The following is a 19930-nucleotide window of genomic DNA, read 5'->3' as shown; positions in this document are numbered from 1 at the left end:
ATCTGTCAGCGATTTCCATTTATTTTTGATGATACATTGGTTTGTATTTTAGGTGACAACTTCTCGGCCACATCCCTGCAATTTTTCTTTCCCTATGCGATTCGCAAACGCTGGCCTTGAGGCACTGCATCAATTACGTGCCTGGCAGTTTTTTTTTACCTTTCTCTTCCGACTTGCCTTAGGGTCGGCCACATATCGCGACAGCTGCCTTATATCGCGCTTTTGCTTCAGTACCCTTTTGCTTGGCTTCTTCCAGGGGCCTCTCTTGCTGCTAGAGTTGAAACTTTCTCCAACTACTCAGGACAGCTCTTATCATTTTTGTCATTATAGCTTACAGTGCTTTCTTGGTACGAGTCTGCATGGACTGTGGCAACCATATGCTGTTCAACTGGCTTGGCAGTAGAACTACAACCACCGCAACTTACTTCCGTTGCATTGGAGCTGGCAACACAACTTAACAAATCGGTGCGACTGGTGGTCTAATATCCTATCCCGCTTTATTTCTGTATTGATCTCCATATGTCAATGGCTGCTGTATTCCCCCATTCACCTCCTTGCGATGCATATAAAGCAGTCCATCATAAGAGGAGGATCAATTACCTACTTAGTCCAAAGTAGCACCTGTTGGAAAGAGTTATCCTGCGTTGAATTTCCAGGCTGACATTGTTGGTGATGTTTACGCTGGTTCCAAGATAGACGAAATTATCTACGACATCAAAGTTATGACTGTCAACAGTGACGTGAGAGCCAATTCGCGAGTGCGACGACTGTTTGTTTGATAACAGGAGATATTTCGTCTTGCCATCGTTCCGGCTAACGGCGCAGGGGTTGAGGCCTATGATGTCAATATCATCGGCATACGTCAGCAGTTGTAAACTCTTATAAAAGATTGTACCTGCTCGATTAAGTTCTGCAGCTCGAAATATTTTCTCCTGCAGCAGGTTGAAGAAGTCGCACGATAGGGAGTCGCCTTGTCTGAAATCACGTTTGGTATCGAACGGCTCAGAGTGGTCCTTCCCGTTCCTGACGAAGCTTTTGGTGTTGCTCAACGTCAGTTTGCACAGCCGTTTTAGTTTTGCGGGGATACCAAATTCAGACATCGCGGCATAAAGGCAGCACTTTTTCGTGCTGTCGAAAGCAGCTTTGAAATCGACGAATAGGTGGTGTGTGTCGATTCTCCTTTCACGGGTCTTTTCCAAGATTTGGCGCATGGTGAATATCTGGTCGGTTGTTGATTTGCCAGGAGGCACGTATGCATTTATATGCAATACGGAAGCACTCAAGGAATATCATATAAACATATTTACGTAGGCTTGGGCAATTGATTACAAATGCACTTGTGCACTTGAAAGTAATCCCAAACCATACAGCATAAACAATGCGAAAACACACGCACACACATGTATTGCATTATACAGTTAAAAACAACCCCATGTGGTGTGCAGTTTATACACATATAGGTCTTTATTTCCTCCCCACCAGTGGTAAGGATCTAAAGAATCTTATTTGAGTTTTAACGTTTGATCATACAAATCAAACAGATATTTGATATTAAAAGTCAAACACCGAGCGACGCGGATCTTAACAAGGTTGCTACAAGAGCTGTATTTTATATACGAAACGTCTACATCTTTTGCATAATAGTATCAGCCTGCAGAGATTCCAGTTTCTGAGATTTTTTTTATCTCCTGCCTGATTTTAGCCTCAGATGTAATGGAGTAGTAGATATACCTATAGTCAGAGAATTACGGTGTTCTTAGCACTTTCCAGTTATTCACCATTGCATCTCTATTGGTATAGTGCGTTATGTCTAGGACGTTTCTGAAGCAGGTTCCTGCATATATAGGTTGCACACCTATGAACGCCTTTACCTTGCGCTGGATGTAGCCATCAGTCTTTGGAGCTCCGCTGTTGGTGCCTGGCCCTCGTGTGACACACAGCACGATACAAGGAGTATTGTCTCATCCTTGAGTAGTCTAAGTAGTCTGTGAAAAGCCTGAAGCTAATATTAGGTTGTCAAATATCTCCCTTTCGCCTTTTTGCTCTTTATTCAATGCTTTATAAAAAGTTTTACAGTGATCGGATTTAGTTCAAATATGCGCCGTTTCGTTCGTTAATCTGTTTCCATCTAGACGGCAACTTCAGAATACCCCCCTCGTAGAAGCCCCCCTCCTTATTTGCGAAGAACTGGGACAGCCACTTTTCACAAGCCTCTTTTGAGTTCAACTTTACACCAACAAGGGCGTTCGCACAGGCGGTTCGGAACAGGCGGTAATCACTTGGCGCTATGTCCGGGCTATATGGTGGATGAGGTAAAACCTCCCATCCAAGCTCCCGTAACTTCTGACGTGCCATCAAAGAAGTGTGTGGTCTGGCGTTGTCCTGGTGGAATACTACACCCTTTTTGTTGGCCAATTCTAGACGCTTCTGGTCGATCGCCTGCTTCAAGCGGTCCAGTTGTTCGCAGTAGATGGTAGAATTAAGCGTTTGGCCATATCGGAGCAGCTCATAGTGGATGATTCCTTTCCAATCCCACCCAACAAACAGCAAAACCTACCTGGCCGTCAATCCCAGCTTGGGCACTGTTTGGGACGATTCACCGGCCTCCAACCATGACCGTTTTCGCTTGATATTGTCGTATCTGATCCATTTTTCGTTGCCAGTCACCATCTGCTTCAAAAATAGGTCGAGTACGTTTCGCTTCAGCAGCATCTCGTACGCGTTGATTTGGTCCAGAAGTTTTTTTTTGGCGTCAAATCATGCGGCACCCAAACATCAAGCTTTTTTGTGGCACGATTCCGATTACTTTGGCGGAGGGGTAAAAAACCGAATTTCCGTATAAATGGGGTATGTACGGATAGGGGGGCTTCTCCAGAGGAGGAAAATCCAAAAATTATGTAAAAATAGCTAATATTTTTAAAAATATTCACGTTTAAAAATTCAAAATTTGCACTAAGGACACATGGTATTTCTCCATGTTTCACAGAATATTTTCATGATTTTCACTCACTATATTTAAATATACACTCTTAACATTGAAATAAGTTCACTTTTCACTTTTATTTTGTAATTTTTCAGCCAAATTTAGTAATTTAAAATCACTTATCAAATTCCTGGCTGAAAAGTTTAGAGAGAGTGTTTATATTTTCGAGGAAAACCAGCATTGCCACACATTAAAAACCAAAAGTGAAGGATTTTTTAGCGTTTCACAGCGTTTTCTTTGTTTGTACTTGCGAGTGATTCTTTTTTCTTTATTAACTATAAAAAAACTATAAAGATTTTTCTAGCTAAAATTAAATATGCGAACACTTTTCTATATACATACATATATGAATATATGAAAAATATGTGATTTATATTTAATAAACACAGATAAGTAAAATCATGTGATAACATTATATTATATGTATATATGATTGTAATATAACATTTTTATATACATATTACAGTTTTATACTATAATAAAATCATCAGCGAATACCCGGGGTGACTGAAGTACTTTCGCGTAGTAAACCTCTCTGCGTTGGCGGCCTTCGGCCGCGCTCTAAAAAAATAACCCTGGCCGAGCGAATACCCGGAGTGACTGAAGTACTTTCGCATAGTACTCCTTTCTGCGTTGGCGGCCTTCGGCCGCGCTCTAAAAAAATAACCCTCGCCGAGCGAATACCCGGGGAGACTGAAGTACTTTCGCATAGTACTCCTTTCTGCCTTGGCGGCCTTCGGCCGCGCTCTAAAAAAATAACCCTGGCCGAGCGAATACCCGGGGTGACTGAAGTACTTTCGCATAGTACTCCTTTTTGCGTCGGCCTTCTGCCGCGCTCTGAAAAAATAACCCTGGCCGAGCGAACACCCGGGGTGACTGAAGTACTTTCGCGTAGTACCCCTTTCTGCGTTGAAAATAAAAAAAATGTATTGACTTTTTGTTATAAAGTGGTTATAATTTATGGTTATCATGCAATCAAAATTTAAGTTTTCGTTATAAAATGGTAAAATTTGGTTATTATATCTGTCAGCGATTTCCATTTATTTTTGATGATACATTGGTTTGTATTTTAGGTGACAACTTCTCGGCCACATCCCTGCAATTTTTCTTTCCCTATGCGATTCGCAAACGCTGGCCTTGAGGCACTGCATCAATTACGTGCCTGGCAGTTTTTTTTTACCTTTCTCTTCCGACTTGCCTTAGGGTCGGCCACATATCGCGACAGCTGCCTTATATCGCGCATTTGCTTCAGTACCCTTTTGCTTGGCTTCTTCCAGGGGCCTCTCTTGCTGCTAGAGTTGAAACTTTCTCCAACTACTCAGGACAGCTCTTATCATTTTTGTCATTATAGCTTACAGCGCTTTCTTGGTACGAGTCTGCATGGACTGTGGCAACCATATGCTGTTCAACTGGCTTGGCAGTAGAACTACAACCACCGCAACTTACTTCCGTTGCATTGGAGCTGGCAACACAACTTAACAAATCGGTGCGACTGGTGGTCTAATATCCTATCCCGCTTTATTTCTGTATTGATCTCCATATGTCAATGGCTGCTGTATTCCCCCATTCACCTCCTTGCGATGCATATAAAGCAGTCCATCATAAGAGGATGAAATACTACAACCTTCGCTGGATCACGCCTGCCTGTAAGCTATATACATTGCCTAGTCGAGACACGCGGAGGATATAGTTTAGAAGAATTTTTGGCGACCGTTAGATAAATATATTAAATTTTACATTCGAAATGGTACAAAACAGCTTTATAGGTCTCAGCTGCAAGAGTATAAAATATTCGGTTGCACTTGAACTTACCCATCGACAGCAATTTTCATTTTTAAAATGGCTCAGTGGTCAAGTAGTTTGGTCCCTCTATCCCAAAATCATGAATTGGTAATTTTTGCGCCATGTTTCGGCTCCATTTATATCCAGACTTGGAAGATATGAGTTTTCCAAAATATCAATATAATGTGTAGCTCGCATTAAATCATGGATCCACCCAACTCATTTCCATGAAAATATTCTCAAACCGGCAGTAATCCACCTCAAAATCTTATTATATTGTGATCCTTTACACCAGCCTGGACTGGCAACCATGCCCATGAGAGCCGCCATCTGATCATATTCGATTAATTTTGGTTTTATTGAACCAAATAACTTTGTTCATAGATGATGAAATGTTAACATATTTTAACGCACTTTAATCGAGGCTTATGGTGCTTATCAAATTTAAAACCGTTTTCACCATCGCTCTTGCCATGAGTCCATTATTTTTTATTCGTTAGGTGAACAAAGTTATTTTGCACTTTTTGCAGCATGTTGCGGGAAAATAATGATTGGATTGAAATCTTATTGATTGAAAAATTTTACTTGTGAGTTGTCACCAAATATTAGCAAGTACTTCACTTACTATCTCAATAACCGAACTTATTTTCTTGGAATTTTTTCTTCCTAACTATAAATCCATAATTCGCACCAGTTATCACCCTCTGGAATCGATCTGGGTTCACTGAGTCCATTATCTCCTGAGCAAGGTCAAAGCAGCGCAATTTTTGGTCGAAAATGAGCAATTTTGGCACAAAAATTGACGATGAACCAAAACTGCAGTAAAAATCTTACTGAACATACAAAAATGGCTGACCAGCATAAGTTATTCGATACTTTTTGTTTACATCTTGTATATGATAGTAAACATTACAGGTGAACATCGACCAGTTATTGCCGGCAACAAACTTCGCGGTCTTCGTTTTTTGTATGTTATCGATTGTTCAAGGTTTTAAAGGCAAAAAAAGGATATATTTGTGTTTTTTTTTTGCGGAGACATGAGTAATATAATTTTACTAAATTTAATGGCATATTATTGTACAACTTTTGAACTATATTAGAAAAAAATGTCAATGAAAAATATTAATAAATAAGCCTGTGACGGTGAAACTCCATAAGAAAAAAGTGGTTTAGCGGTGAACACCGTTACCGGTTCAGTAGATTTTGAGTTCTAATGTTCACGAACTTCAAAAATAACGTTTGTCGATATATTGGTCGTTTATAAAAAAAATAAAAAAAGTTTTTAAAACCTTAAAATTTAATGGGGAATGTTTATTATCATTCGAAAGAACATTCTTTGTAATTTTTTTGAAGATTATTCCTTTCAAATGTTGGTCGCGGCATGTCTCAAAGGTCTATCTGTTGAGTCCAATAATCAATGACTTGTTCGAACATTTCGACTGTTAACTGGCGAATGACTTTGTATGCATAGACTTTAGACTTTGCATAACACCACAGAAAAAAGTCTAACGGTGTGACATCACACGACCTTCGTGGCCAATCGCCGGGTCAAAACTTTTAAGTTATCTGCTCACCGAAGTGTTCTCGCAATAAATCCATTGTGTGGGAAGTGGCGCCGCACATAGGTTTCTGCTAGTGCATACTGCGGCTAAAAATATAAGGAGTTGTCGCAGGACAATGACATTTGGTACATCATTGTTTTGGATTCCAATCAAGAAAAAAATGAAAAAAATTTTTTACAAAATTTTATTTTACGCCCACCTCCCATATAAGGTGAGACTTAATTTTTGACCTACAGCACTGATTTTTGGTACATAGCATTTTTATGTACCAAAAATATATGTTGGTGTTAAATTTCAATAATATCCGCCCACCTCCCATACAACTAAATTCTCTTTTATTAAGTCTCTTTTAGCAAATTTTTTACATCTTCGTGACATTCTGACATTGTTTTTTTCAAGGGGGGCAATTTGGGGCAGCTGAATTTTTTTTTATCGTTTAGCTGAGAGTTCAAGCTTTAATTCGGTATATGTATGTCGACAGCGGTAGACAGCGCTAAAAAGATGCACCACTTTGAATTTGAAGAACATTGAAATTTTGACGTCCAAATTATGTTGTTCCACAAAATTTTTTATGCATTATTTTTTCTTTGATACATATTATAAATGAAAAATAATAACAAAGTTGAATTTCAATAGTTGTTTTATTGTATCAATGATTTGACTTTTGAGTAACTTTTTTGCTAATTTTGATGTTCTCTACATTCACAAACTTTGGGTATTTCTGGACAAAAAACTTATGCAGATAGAATCCTAATACTTTGGGAAAATAATGTATAGATAGTTGGTAACAAACTGTGAAATTTTCATTCAAATCAGACAACATGAAATTTTTGAATTTCGGCCACAGATATCCCAATGTGCGCCGTCTTGTTGAAACCAAATATCGCCGAGATTAGTCAGTTATCATGGTGCGATATAGGTCGCCATTGACGGTTACGATCTCACCGGCATCATTTTTGAAGAAATGATTCCACTGGTCCACAAATTACACGAAACCGTGGTTTTTCTGAATTACGAGTAAATTACAGCTCTTGAAATGTCGCAATTTTGCTTCTTCACATACCCATTGAGCCAGAAATGGGCCTCATCGCTTACCAAAATTTGTCTGGAAAACTTTTGACCTTCTCGGAACATTACAAAAACCCATAGAGCGAAGCGATGACCATTTAAGATCTCAACGTAAAATACGCCAAGTCGTTCCATTCGTCGGTCCGAGCTTTGCGAACAGCGCCAAATCGACTGGCCTCAGAACGTAAATTTTCGTAATAAAGTTGAACGATTTGTAATTAGGCGTAAGTCTTTCCATGATGTAATGCCAAACAATGCTCAACAAAAATAAAATTACAGCTTGACACGAGTCAGGTGATCTGTCAAAAAAGTACCGTATAGTAAAACCTTACTGGTCGTCAATTCTTCTATATTTCTATTTCAAAATTCGATGCATGAGCTTAACCTATGAAATTTGCGTGAGCTTAGTAAATGTTGTTCAGCAAATGAAGTGCAACTCTTAGGTTCATTTGGCTCCTGCAATCTTAAAAATTTTGTCTGACGCTAATTGTCAGAGTTTGATTGTCCATGTTTTGCAATATTGAGGTTGAAAAATCTCAGCAGTCACATTTTCGGCGAACCTCGAAATTGATATTCTTTCACATCAAAAAAATGTGTAACCTATTGAAATGGCTTCAAAAGTTTATTTTGGGCAATATTTAGAAGGGCAATCGATAGAAAGCTAACATGATACCCGGATTTCAGATTTTCAATGTTTTATATCGTCACCTGAAATGCAAATTAACGTAACAACATTTTCAGAAATTTACAGTGGCATGAATGAAACACGGAATAAAATGGAACATAAGTGAAACAAAATATTAATATTGGTTAAAACTGGTTTATATATGACCGCAGAACCAGAAAATGTTGAACATATTTAATATTATGTATATAATTTGAAGTAGTGAAGCGTAATCAATAAGACACTCAATTTCGAATTTTTTGATGATACGTTATTTTGCATTTCAGGTGACGATATTTATATTTAACATGAAAATTGCGGTCTGATTGACTGTTACGGGATCAATACCAAAAACAATACTCATCACAGTCGCTTTCCTGTGTCATATTTGACGCGTGCTCAAACAATAATGAACCTTAAGCAATTGGTGTCTGAAAAGTTTTTTTTAGTACGAAATCTTAATCATCGAAAATTACTTAATTGTTTTTCAAAATATTGTCACTTAAGATCTATACATACACTCTTGCATTCATTCTGAACGCATCAACCTGCCTCTTCTGGCGTTAACCTCTTAGCTTATTTATTACATAAGGGAATACAAATAAATCATTCGGTGCCACGTCAGGACTATGTGGTGAATGACTCATCAAATTGATGTTTTGAGTGTTCAAGTATGCAGTTTAAGTCGATGTGTTGGAGCTCACATTGTAGTGGTGAAGAGTGAACCGTCTTCGGCGGTTAGTTTACCTGAGTTTTTGAAAGACAGCTGGCACACATGCGCTTGTGTACCACTCAGAATTTACTGTCATGCGTTGTTCTAGTGGTATGGTTGCGACATTTTCAGTTTTTTCAAAAAACACGCAACCATTTGCTTGGAAGTGCTTCGTGCGCGAATGAATATTGTTGAATTCGGTTCATTTGGAAACAACCATGCAGTCGAGACGTATGCGCGTAAATCGACGATTCATCAACTGTCACGATATCGAAGACCAGCTATCGATTCACAAATTATTTTGGATTCAAAGTTAAAAATTGCAAACAAAAAAATTGTTTTAGTAGCTCTGAAGTAAATGCCAGAAAATATGCGTTCATTAGTGCAAAAAAAAAAATATTTAAGGGGAAAATGGAAAACGAAGTGGATTCGCACGCACATTATTAAAAATTTTGAAAAGCATCCGTAGTGGTCTGTTAAGAAAATCTCCATAGAGGTGGTGGCTAACTCTAAAACCATTTCGTTATGCTTTAAGGAAGATGTGCGTATTGATAGGAAGAAAAGTTATCGTAAAAAAATAATAAAAAGAAGGTGACGAAAGATTGTCTTAAGAAATTCGAATACAGTAAGTATAATAGATAACAAGTTTACTTTTAGCAGTCTTTTCTCAGCCGATTCGCGAGTAAATGCTGTTGAAAAAAATTCAAATCTACAAAGGTGATAAAATTTCCAAAGAAAGTTCTTGGGTGGCGGTAGTGATTTTATAGTAGTACCTAGAGAAGCGAATCCACCTAACTGTCCAAAACTTAGGTCAATTGAGAGATACTCGGCTTTAGTAAAAAGGCAGATGAAGGCAACAAAAAAGTGAGACTTCAAAAAAAGTGGTCTTCACCAATGCAAGTAGTTCCACAAAAATTAAAACTTTTGATTAATTAGTCATGATTCTTAGTTTTTTCTTTCATTTTTCAAATCTAAAATAAAATATTTTAGTTTATCAAAAAAATCGAACTAATTGTTAAAGATCATTTTTGTAACGGACAGTTTTATTGAACGCAGTTCTTATATATAGTATCAAAACTCAAACTTTACCATAAAGAAGTGAGTTGCCAGATTGTAACACACGTACATTTGATTAAGGTGACGAGACAATTTGAATCTCAGATAACGGTCTGTCCATCCTTGCAAACGATAACTTAAACCCAAATTAAGATGTCTTGATGGAACTCGATGTTACTTGGCACTATAATTGGTATTTCGGACTCGAACTATTGCCATGTTATAATAATAATAATATCCAACGATTACCCTCCACCCGCCCAACCGACGCGAGGGGCGCAATCCGTGAACGAGCGGAATTAGCCGAGTCATAAAAGGAAAGAGAGTTTTACGGTTTGCGACTCCGCTACAGAAACAAAAATTTCAACAGCCAAAATTAAGAATTAGATTAAAGTTTATTATCACAGTATAGTATTATTAACACAGTTTAGTGCTATAACTAAGCCATTTGAAGTATCACCGAAATTCGACCCTTTTGTGATATTATCGTTTTTACAACATTTCGCCAGTGCAATAAATGTCCTAAACTAAAACTGTGATCATTCGTGCAGTTTATTTCGAAAAATATAAGATTAATGAAAATATGGGTAATAAATATTTCAAGTAATTTTTAACTATTTTTATTACTTATTTTGTACAAATACATAAAACATACAAAGTTACAAGAAAACTAAAAACTTGTTGGAGAAGAATTCTAAAACTGGAAGCATCTACTTAGAGCTATGCACAGAGAAATAGCACACTTCCATTATTATTATACTCTTGCAACCAGGGCGTCCTCTAACAAATTTTGTGTACATATATTCTAGACCACTTAAATTACAACAACCAAATTTGCTGAGTACACATCTTATAAGAACTTCTGCCGACAGTGTGAAAATATATGAAATCAGTCGATAACCCAGCTCATTCCCCATATAACGGTACTGTTAAAAACTACTAAAAGCGCGATAAATCATTAACTAAATGCGCAGAGACATTAAATTTTACCACCCAGATGATATTCGAGACCCACAACAAACCAATATCGATAAAATTTAATACGTGGCATTTTTTTTTGGGATATACTTAAAATATCGAAATTCAAAATACCGACAAATCAAAATGCCTCCGGCCACGAACACGCTCAGGATCATAATCCTTAGTCAGTAGAATTCTCTTTCTGTGCTTCGATAGAAGTAAGGGCAAACAAGATAAAATATTTTTCACATGTCGGCATATTTGTTTGTCGGTATTTTGATGTGTCCGCATTTTGAATTTCGATATTTTAAGTGTATCCCTTATCTTGAAGAATTCCACTGACTAAGGGTTATGATCCTGAGCGTGTTCGAACGAACAACGCCACCTTTTCTTGATTTGTCGGTGTTTTATTTGTCGGTATTTTGATTTGTCGGTGTCTTGATTTGTCGGTGTTTTGATTTGTCGGTATTTTGATTGTCGGGATTCTAAATTTCGATTGATTTTGATTGTCGACATTACGTTATACACCAATTTTTTTTACATTCTTATGTCAAATATTGAAAATGTACGAAATCGGACAATAACCCCGCCTATTTCCTATATAGCACATTTTTAAATTCCACTTGATTCGTTCAGTTCCCAGTACACAAATAAAGAAGAAATTAATATAACGGCACAAAACTTTGCACGAACAATGTCTTTAGTGTGTTTCACCTTATGACCAAAAAGTGTTTAAATCTAATGAAAACTGTTCAAGCCCTTAGCCTCCGAATATTTATTTATATTTATCATTGTGTTACTCGTATATATAAAATAATAGGTTGTCAAAAAGTCTTGCGGTATTTTCGCTAGTTGGCGCTGAAAGCGCGTAGTTCTAGTTTTATTCGTCGCATCGGGTCATGCTATACCTTTTTGGAAAGCTCATTTCACGCGCTAACACGTGTTTGAGGGATTGTCGTTTCTTTTAAGTCGTTCGTTAGTTATAGCGTCGCAAACATGGAGCAAAATAAAGAGAAAATACGGCATATTTTACAGTACTACTACGATAAAGGCAAAACTTGTGCAGTTTTCGGATCCCATACAGTTTCCATTTCCACCGCACAACGATGGTTTCAACGTTCTAGTTCTGGTGTAGAGGTGGTCGAAGATGCGCCACGCTCCGGAAGGCCTGTCGTCGAAAATTGCCATAAAATCGCTGAATTAGTCGAAAGAGACCGGCATAGTAGCAGCCGTATCATCGGTCAAGAGCTGGGCATGAGTCACCAAAAATTCATTTCAATTTCAATAAAAAAAAAAATTCAATAAAAATACCGCTATACATTTTTGACAACCTAATATAACTGAACTTAAAGGATAATCTTTCGGAAAGTCTTTGGTATACCGTCCCACGATTTCGGGAATAAAATGGATATGGTCTAGATGAAGAATATATGTATATAGTTATAGCCGCATATATAATTAAAAAAATGTGTACAAACGATTAAATGAAGTGTTGCGGAACAAAAAAAAAAATATAAAAATTAAAGTGTAAATTAATATTAAATCTCAAAAATACGTAATTCAAATAGTAGTAATTTTCAACTTTAAACGCAAATATTTCGAAAACTATAAGTTTATATATAACTATATATATTCTTGATCTGCAGAACCTCCTCTATCCGACCATACCCATATTATTTCCGAAAACCTTGGATGGTATTCTAAAGCCGACCCAATCTTCCTCTCACTTGTATGTCTGTGTGTCAAAAATGGGTTGATTCGGACCAATTCTTCCCTTAGCCCCCCATATACTTAACATAAAGATTGATTTTCGATTTTCCGGGTGAGTTTGTACCACATATATCGGCCATTATGCGAGTTATCCCAATGAAAATGAGCGAGCGTATTTTACTTATAACAGTGTATCTTTACAATAGATAAATTTGAGCGAAAACTTGGCCTAGCCCCTATATAACTATTATCAGGATTTTCAAACATCCGGCTGACTTTACACTTTAAAGTATATTCCAGGCTTTGATTCTTACAAGTTGCTAGAGTATAAAATGTTCGGTTGCCCCCGAAATTAGCTATACCTTACTTGCTTACTTCGAATTTGTACTACAAGGTGGGTTCCAAAGTAAACAGAACTTTTTGAATCTAGCGCCCCTGGGGTCGGCATCTATATTTCGACTGATGTGTCTGCTATCTTTGTCGATTATCCAGTGAGAATTTCCTGACATTTCATCGAATGGAAGTGAAGTTAATACGTTTTAAACATCAGTATGTTTTTGCTATTGATGCGAAAATGAGCTTCGAACAAAGAGCCAACATTAAATTTTGTTTTAAAATTGGTAAAAATTGTACCGAAACGTTTCAATTGATGAAACAAGTTTATGGCGATGATTGCCTATCCCGTAGCAGAGTGCACGAGTGGTTTCAACGTTTTCAAAGTGGTCGTGAGGACATACATGACGATCAACATGTGGGCCAATCAAAATCCGTGATCACCAGAAATTTCATTCATCAAAAATCAGCCGAAATCATCATTCAAATTTATGGAAATGGAATTGAACATATCCAAAACATCGAACTATCGCATTTTGACCGAACATTTGGACTTACGAAAGGTGTGTGCACGGTTTGTTCCGCACAAATTGACTGACGACCAAAAACATTCGAAGGACATCATTGTGACCGATTATTTGACCAAAAATCACATTTTAATCATTTACCACTCCACGTATTCACCTGATATGGCACCGTGCGACTTCTTCCTTTTCGGAAAATGTAGAGGCAATTCAAAAGGCTAACACCGGCATACTGGCAGCCATACCGGCCAACGAGCTAAAACACTCGTTCCACATGCGTTTGGACCGTGAAAAGGCTGTATTGAAGCAGACGGAGACTATTCTAAATAAAATAAACTGATTTTGCCGAAAAAATAATTTTTTCTGTCTTGTTAACTTTGGAACGCACCTTGTAGTAGCAATATATTGCTATTTCGCGAAAATTTCAATGTCTCAACGATTTGGGCACGATTTTTCCCGTTTTCGAAGAGTTCGTATATAACGTACAGTTTCTGAAGTACAATATATTCCTATAACAATTTTAACTTTCTTGTACAACACTCGATTTTCAAATGATAAATGTTTAATAATAGCCATGTGTGAACTTCTTTTGAACAGCTGCAAAATGCAACTTATCAGAAAAATCGTCAGCATCAATATACTAACGGGTGATTTTTTTGAGGTTAGGATTTTCATGCATTAGTATTTGACAGATCACGTGGGATTTCAGACATGGTGTCAAAGAGAAAGATGCTCAGTATGCTTTGACATTTCATCATGAATAGACTTACTAACGAGCAACGCTTGCAAATCATTGAATTTTATTACCAAAATCAGTGTTCGGTTCGAAATGTGTTTCGCGCGCGTGTTTTGTTCAGCGATGAGGCTCATTTCTGGTTGAATGGCTACGTAAATAAGCAAAATTGCCGCATTTGGGGTGAAGAGCAACCAGAAGCCGTTCAAGAACTGCCCATGCATCCCGAAAAATGCACTGTTTGGTGTGGTTTGTACGCTGGTGGAATCATTGGACCGTATTTTTTCAAAGATGCTGTTGGACGCAACGTTACGGTGAATGGCGATCGCTATCGTTCGATGCTAACAAACTTTTTGTTGCCAAAAATGGAAGAACTGAACTTGGTTGACATGTGGTTTCAACAAGATGGCGCTACATGCCACACAGCTCGCGATTCTATGGCCATTTTGAGGGAAAACTTCGGACAACAATTCATCTAAAGAAATGGACCCGTAAGTTGGCCACCAAGATCATGCGATTTAACGCCTTTAGACTATTTTTTGTGGGGCTACGTCAAGTCTAAAGTCTACAGAAATAAGCCAGCAACTATTCCAGCTTTGGAAGACAACATTTCCGAAGAAATTCGGGCTATTCCGGCCGAAATGCTCGAAAAAGTTGCCCAAAATTGGACTTTCCGAATGGACCACCTAAGACGCAGCCGCGGTCAACATTTAAATGAAATTATCTTCAAAAAATAAATGTCATGAACCAATCTAACGTTTCAAATAAAGAACCGATGAGATTTTGCAAATTTTATGCGTTTTTTTTAAAAAAAAAGTTATCAAGCTCTTAAAAAATCACCCTTAAGCATAATAACAGGACATGGTTTTCTACTATACATTACGCCAGTGAACACAAACACTTAAGCGAAAAATAAAGCTTTGAAATATAGAAATAAAGAAAAGATTACTGTATTTTTTCCCTTCAAATAGAAATATTCAACACTCTAAATTCTTTCTTATCCACTTTTTCACAATAACAAAATTAGCTTCACTCAAAATGTTATAGTTCATGAACTGATTACTTATGATTCGGCTGCTAAACTGCTAAATTTATATTCGCGCATTTTGAAGATTAGGGCTACATAAATACAAATCATATGGATTTATTTTTATTTGCGCCATCTATGCAATATATCGATCAATATGTAAGATTTATTAGTAAAATTAGGTGAAAGAATCTGGAATATACTACGGTCAACCCCAGTTAAGTGCCAGAATCAGATATGCAGATTTTTTGTGAACTTAAATCCCGCTAGTACCATAAAATACTTACGTTCTGTTTGTTAAAAATATCCATTAAAAATGCAATGATATAACCATTTCTAATTAATTAAAAAGCAACAAAATGTAAAAATAAACAAAATTTTGCATCATGCCCAATGCAAAATTACATAAATAACATGAAGATTGTTCAAATAGTAATCTTAATGTATTTTTTAATGAAACACAAAATTCTATGGTACATAAACGAGTGATTTTTAAAAATACGTGAGATGCAAGACACAGGCGGATGAGAGAGAATTGACTCTATAGTGTTGTGCTTACAATGTACGTAATCGATTACCCCATCTCCCATATACAACATACAAGTATAACGATTTTCATTAGTTCAGACTTTCTTACTCATACGGGGTTCGCTTGATTTTTATGTAGTCTCTTTCCGTACGTCTCTTGTTAATTGCGAGTCCCAGGGTTTGGGCTGGTGCTTGTTGGTAGCAACTGTGGGCCGACTTCGTGCCTGAGAGTATACACCACTTTTATGGAATTTTGGTATTAATGCCAATGTTTCATTTGGTGAGACTCGGTTCTATAGCGATCAATCTGACGTAGAACGTTTGATTATTTGAATTTGTAGAAATTATGTAATCGATTTTAAGTCTTATATTTAAAAAAAGAAAAGAAATTTGTTATTTGTAAATATAAGCTAAATTACGCAAAACAATGCTTTGGCAGCAATGCAGATAAAAGTTATACCACTTTAATAAGGTATCCGCATAATCTCTTGTTTCAATTCAATTCGATAGCTTTCTTGATTAACAAGGAACCGTTTTTTAATGGAAAGTCAAGGAAATAATATTCACAACAATTTATTATTTTATTTTTTAAATTGCTTCTCAGTTTTGCTATATTTAGCTAAAGGTTTATAAATGAACTAAATAGTTATGTTTGATGATTAAAAAAACGTAATAAGTATCAATCGATGCGGTAAAAAATAGGTTGTTCAATAAGTTTTGTCGTTCGATAATAGAGGGCGTTGCTACTAGCCCAAATTTTTTTGTTTTGTTGGTGCACTCTTCATATGAACGTAAATGATTGTTCACCTACAATTGCAGCAGTGGAAAGAAAACAATCCACGTGAAGGACGTCCAAAAAGGGCATCAACACCAGAAATCATAGCCAAAATACAGGATATTGTTTTGGAAGATCGTCGATTGACTGAGAGAGATGTAGTAGAGGCTCCACACATCTCATCAGGCCATATTTTAAGTAAAATATTGGGTTTAGAAAGCTGTTTGCACAATGGGTGCCGCATTCCCTAACAATGGAACAAAAACACGACTGCCTTAGCACCATTTGATGCATTTTAAACAGGATAAAGTGGAATTTGTACGTCGATTCATCACTATGGATGAGACACTTGGGTCTTTCACCATTTCACCATTCTGAATCAAAACAAGAGGCTAAAGAGTGGTGTGAGCCTGGTTGTTCGTCTTCGAAACGAGTTAGTGTCCAGAAATCGGCCATGAAGGTTATGGCATTAGTTTTGGAAATCAAGAGGTATTTTGTTTGTGTATTACTTGCAAACTGGTAAAACAATTAATTCTGAATATTATTGCAATATTTTAGACCAGTTGAAGTAAAAAATTCGTGAAAAGATACCCGGTTTTCAGACAAAAAAATCTTTTTTTCATCAGGAAATGCACTGTGTTACAAGGGCTAAAATCCATGAATTATAGTTCGAATTTTTGGAGCATCTACCGTATTCACCAGATTTGGCCCCCAGCGACTTCCTTTTGTTTCCAGAACTCAAAAAATATATGCGTGGCAAGCGTTTTTCATCAAATGAAGATGTCATAACGGCTGTTTACCTTCCGGATTCTCACTTCAGGGATGGGATCCACTGATTGGAAGATCATTAGAGCAAGTGTATTAATGTTCAATGAATGAATAATAAAGTGTATTTTGAATCATAAAAAAATATAAAATTGTGTGTTTTCAAATCAAACGACAAAACTTATTGAACAATCTCGTACATCGAATTTGTCTGTCAAAGCAAATGTTTGAAGCAAAACGAAGTGAAAGTTATATAAGTATATAAATCAGCCATAAACGTTTTCTTGCATACATACTTAAAAAGTACAAATATTTCTAATAGATATAAATGTTAAACATATTCGTTACTAACATACAGTATAGAGCATAAGTCTTGATACCATTTCATTTCTCAGTTTATTATTAAGATATTTCAAACAAGTTTAAATAGTTTAAGCAACTTTGGCAATAATTTAAAAATCCACATTGTACTCATTCATAATCAAAAGGAAATAGCTAAATTTGGCTGCTGCATCAATAACGGTAGTCAAAAATTTAACTGTAAATAATAAATTGATACAGCAAAAGTGTTGATACGCTCGAGCCCCCCTGTAGCTAGCGCGCAGAATAATGGTATATTTGAATTGTGATGTGTGGGAAAAACACATTGCTTGCAGACCATATTCATTATAACTTCATACGTTCACTTATTCGCATCGAAGTAAAATATTTTTCGTGTACAATCATGCATAAAGATATACAATATATGCATAAAGATGAAAAATTATATGCCGAGTTCTTAGATGAAATGTCGGAGTTGGATCTTAACCAAATTAATTTAATTTCAAACGAGTTTGGTAAGGTCTTAGATCTAGTTTATGTTGATAACGTTTCAATGTTCTCTGTTGTCCGATGTGATCCTTTGGTTCGGCCAGAGGACCCGCATCATCCTGCTTTGGAAATTAACATCGAAATCATAACCAACTTTGCTCTTAACAATACACAAGACCTTTGTTTTCGGTTCAACTTTGCGAAAGCTAATTTTAAGAAGTAAAGTCTAAAGTAACTTGGCCAGATTACAGTGGCAATGTTGAATTTAGTGCTTCCCACTTTAATGAAACTATTTTAAACTTATTTGAAAAATATGTTCCGAAGTGTGTTGTTACTCAAAAAAGGAGTTCTAATTTATGGTTTTCGAAAGAATTATGTAAATTAAAAAATAGAAAATCTCGTGCTTTTAAACTTTTTAGAAAAACTGGTTTAGTTGCTGACTATTCAAAATATTCTAAATTGCGTCGACAATTTGCTGAACTTAACAAAATATGTTATAATAATTATATAAATAAAGCAAAAAATAATATTATACGTAATCCAAAATTGTTCTATGGTTTCGTCAACTCCAAACGCAGGATTTCTAACTTTCCGTCCGCTATGAAATATAAGTCTATTATGTCTAGTGACAATCACACCATTTCTAATATCAAGACTTTTGTTTTACACTGTATGTATCTTGTATTAATAAAATTATTCCTGTTACTAATAAATATAAACTTTTCTTTTGCATATTTAATTATAGAAACTCAACGATCAGAAGCAATGAATAAAAGCAGTAAGAATGATAAACCTTCTACAAGATGTTTAGCTGAAATTAACTCCGGAGCTAAGATTAATAAAATTCATTCAGAACATACTTCAACCGATGACCAATTGGTTGCAAACATTTTTACAACTTTTGTAGATGATTTATATTAAATAATATCGTTTTAGTAAGAGTAGTGTTTCATTCGTATACTTCAGTAAAATTTATTGTGTGTACACAAAATATACCTGTTGTACAAATATTACACAAAAGTAAATTGAACTTTTTTCTACCGGATTATCCAAGTAGAGGCACTTTTTTCTGTATTAAACTGTCATGTTATATTTGTTCAGTGTTGTTTGGCATTTCATCATGGAAAGACTTACGCCTGTTTACGAACTGTAAAGAATGTTTTTCGCGCGCTTTGCTCAACTTATGGTCAACATAATCGGCTTACCCTTGTTGAGACCCAGCATTCATTATTGGATATTATTCGACCGAACAGATCACGTCCAGCACTCAGTGAAAAAAATAGAGCTTCCGTAGCTGGTAGTGTACACGAAGACCATGGCGAGTCGATTCGGAGCCGTTCGGAGCAACTCGGACTAATGTATGAAACAACTTGGTGCATTTTACGTCGAGATCTTAAATTGAAAACGTACAGCTTGTGCCAGAACTGAAGCCTCTCGACCATCCCAAGCGACATTCCTTCGTTCTATGGGTTTTTGAAAAGTTCCAAGAAAATCCGACGTTTGCGAGTCAAACTTTGTTCAGCGATGAGGTCCATGTTGGGATCAATGGGTATGTAAACGAGCAAAACTGCCGAAGAGCGACCTGAAGAGATTCAAGAGTTGTAATTTCATCCAGAAAAAACGTTTTGGTGCGGTTTGTGGGATGGTGAAGTCGTCGGTGAGCAGATAATATTACGTTTTGGGCCGGTCGATTGACTACCAAGATCGGGTTATATCACACCGTTAGTCAAAAGTCTATGAGAACAATCCCGAAAAACTTCATGCGTGTCATTCGCCAGTTCCCCGACGAAATGTTCGAACGAATCATCCAAAATTGGAGTCAACTGATGGAACATCTTGAAAAAAAACCAAAAAATGTTATATATAGTATGTACATACAGTGGACCAATAAAGTTTATATACACCTATTTCTATTAAATTACGGCACTTTTATTTGTT

General features: G+C 36.5%; 1 protein-coding gene across 6 annotated transcripts in view; it reads left to right on the top strand.

The window, feature by feature from the left end:
* The window catches only part of LOC105226812 (uncharacterized), a 159114-nt gene that overhangs the window by 34751 nt on the left and 104433 nt on the right, over positions 1–19930 (top strand). Inside the window, exon 9 of one of the 6 annotated variants that reach the window (XM_049462469.1) lies at positions 18738–19541. The exons of 4 other annotated variants lie outside the window; for them this stretch is intronic. In XM_049462469.1, coding sequence (XP_049318426.1) covers positions 18738–18913 — 176 coding nt within the window. In that variant the 3' untranslated portion in view covers positions 18914–19541. Of the gene's footprint in view, positions 1–18737; positions 19542–19930 lie in introns of those variants that run through there. One more of the 6 variants, XM_049462467.1, reaches the window with a different exon arrangement.

This window comes from Bactrocera dorsalis, chromosome 1 (assembly GCF_023373825.1).
Source record: "Bactrocera dorsalis isolate Fly_Bdor chromosome 1, ASM2337382v1, whole genome shotgun sequence".
Taxonomy (NCBI): domain Eukaryota; kingdom Metazoa; phylum Arthropoda; class Insecta; order Diptera; family Tephritidae; genus Bactrocera; species Bactrocera dorsalis.
The sequence above is the reverse complement of the archived record's forward strand: the minus strand, read 5'-3'. Positions and strand labels throughout refer to the sequence as shown.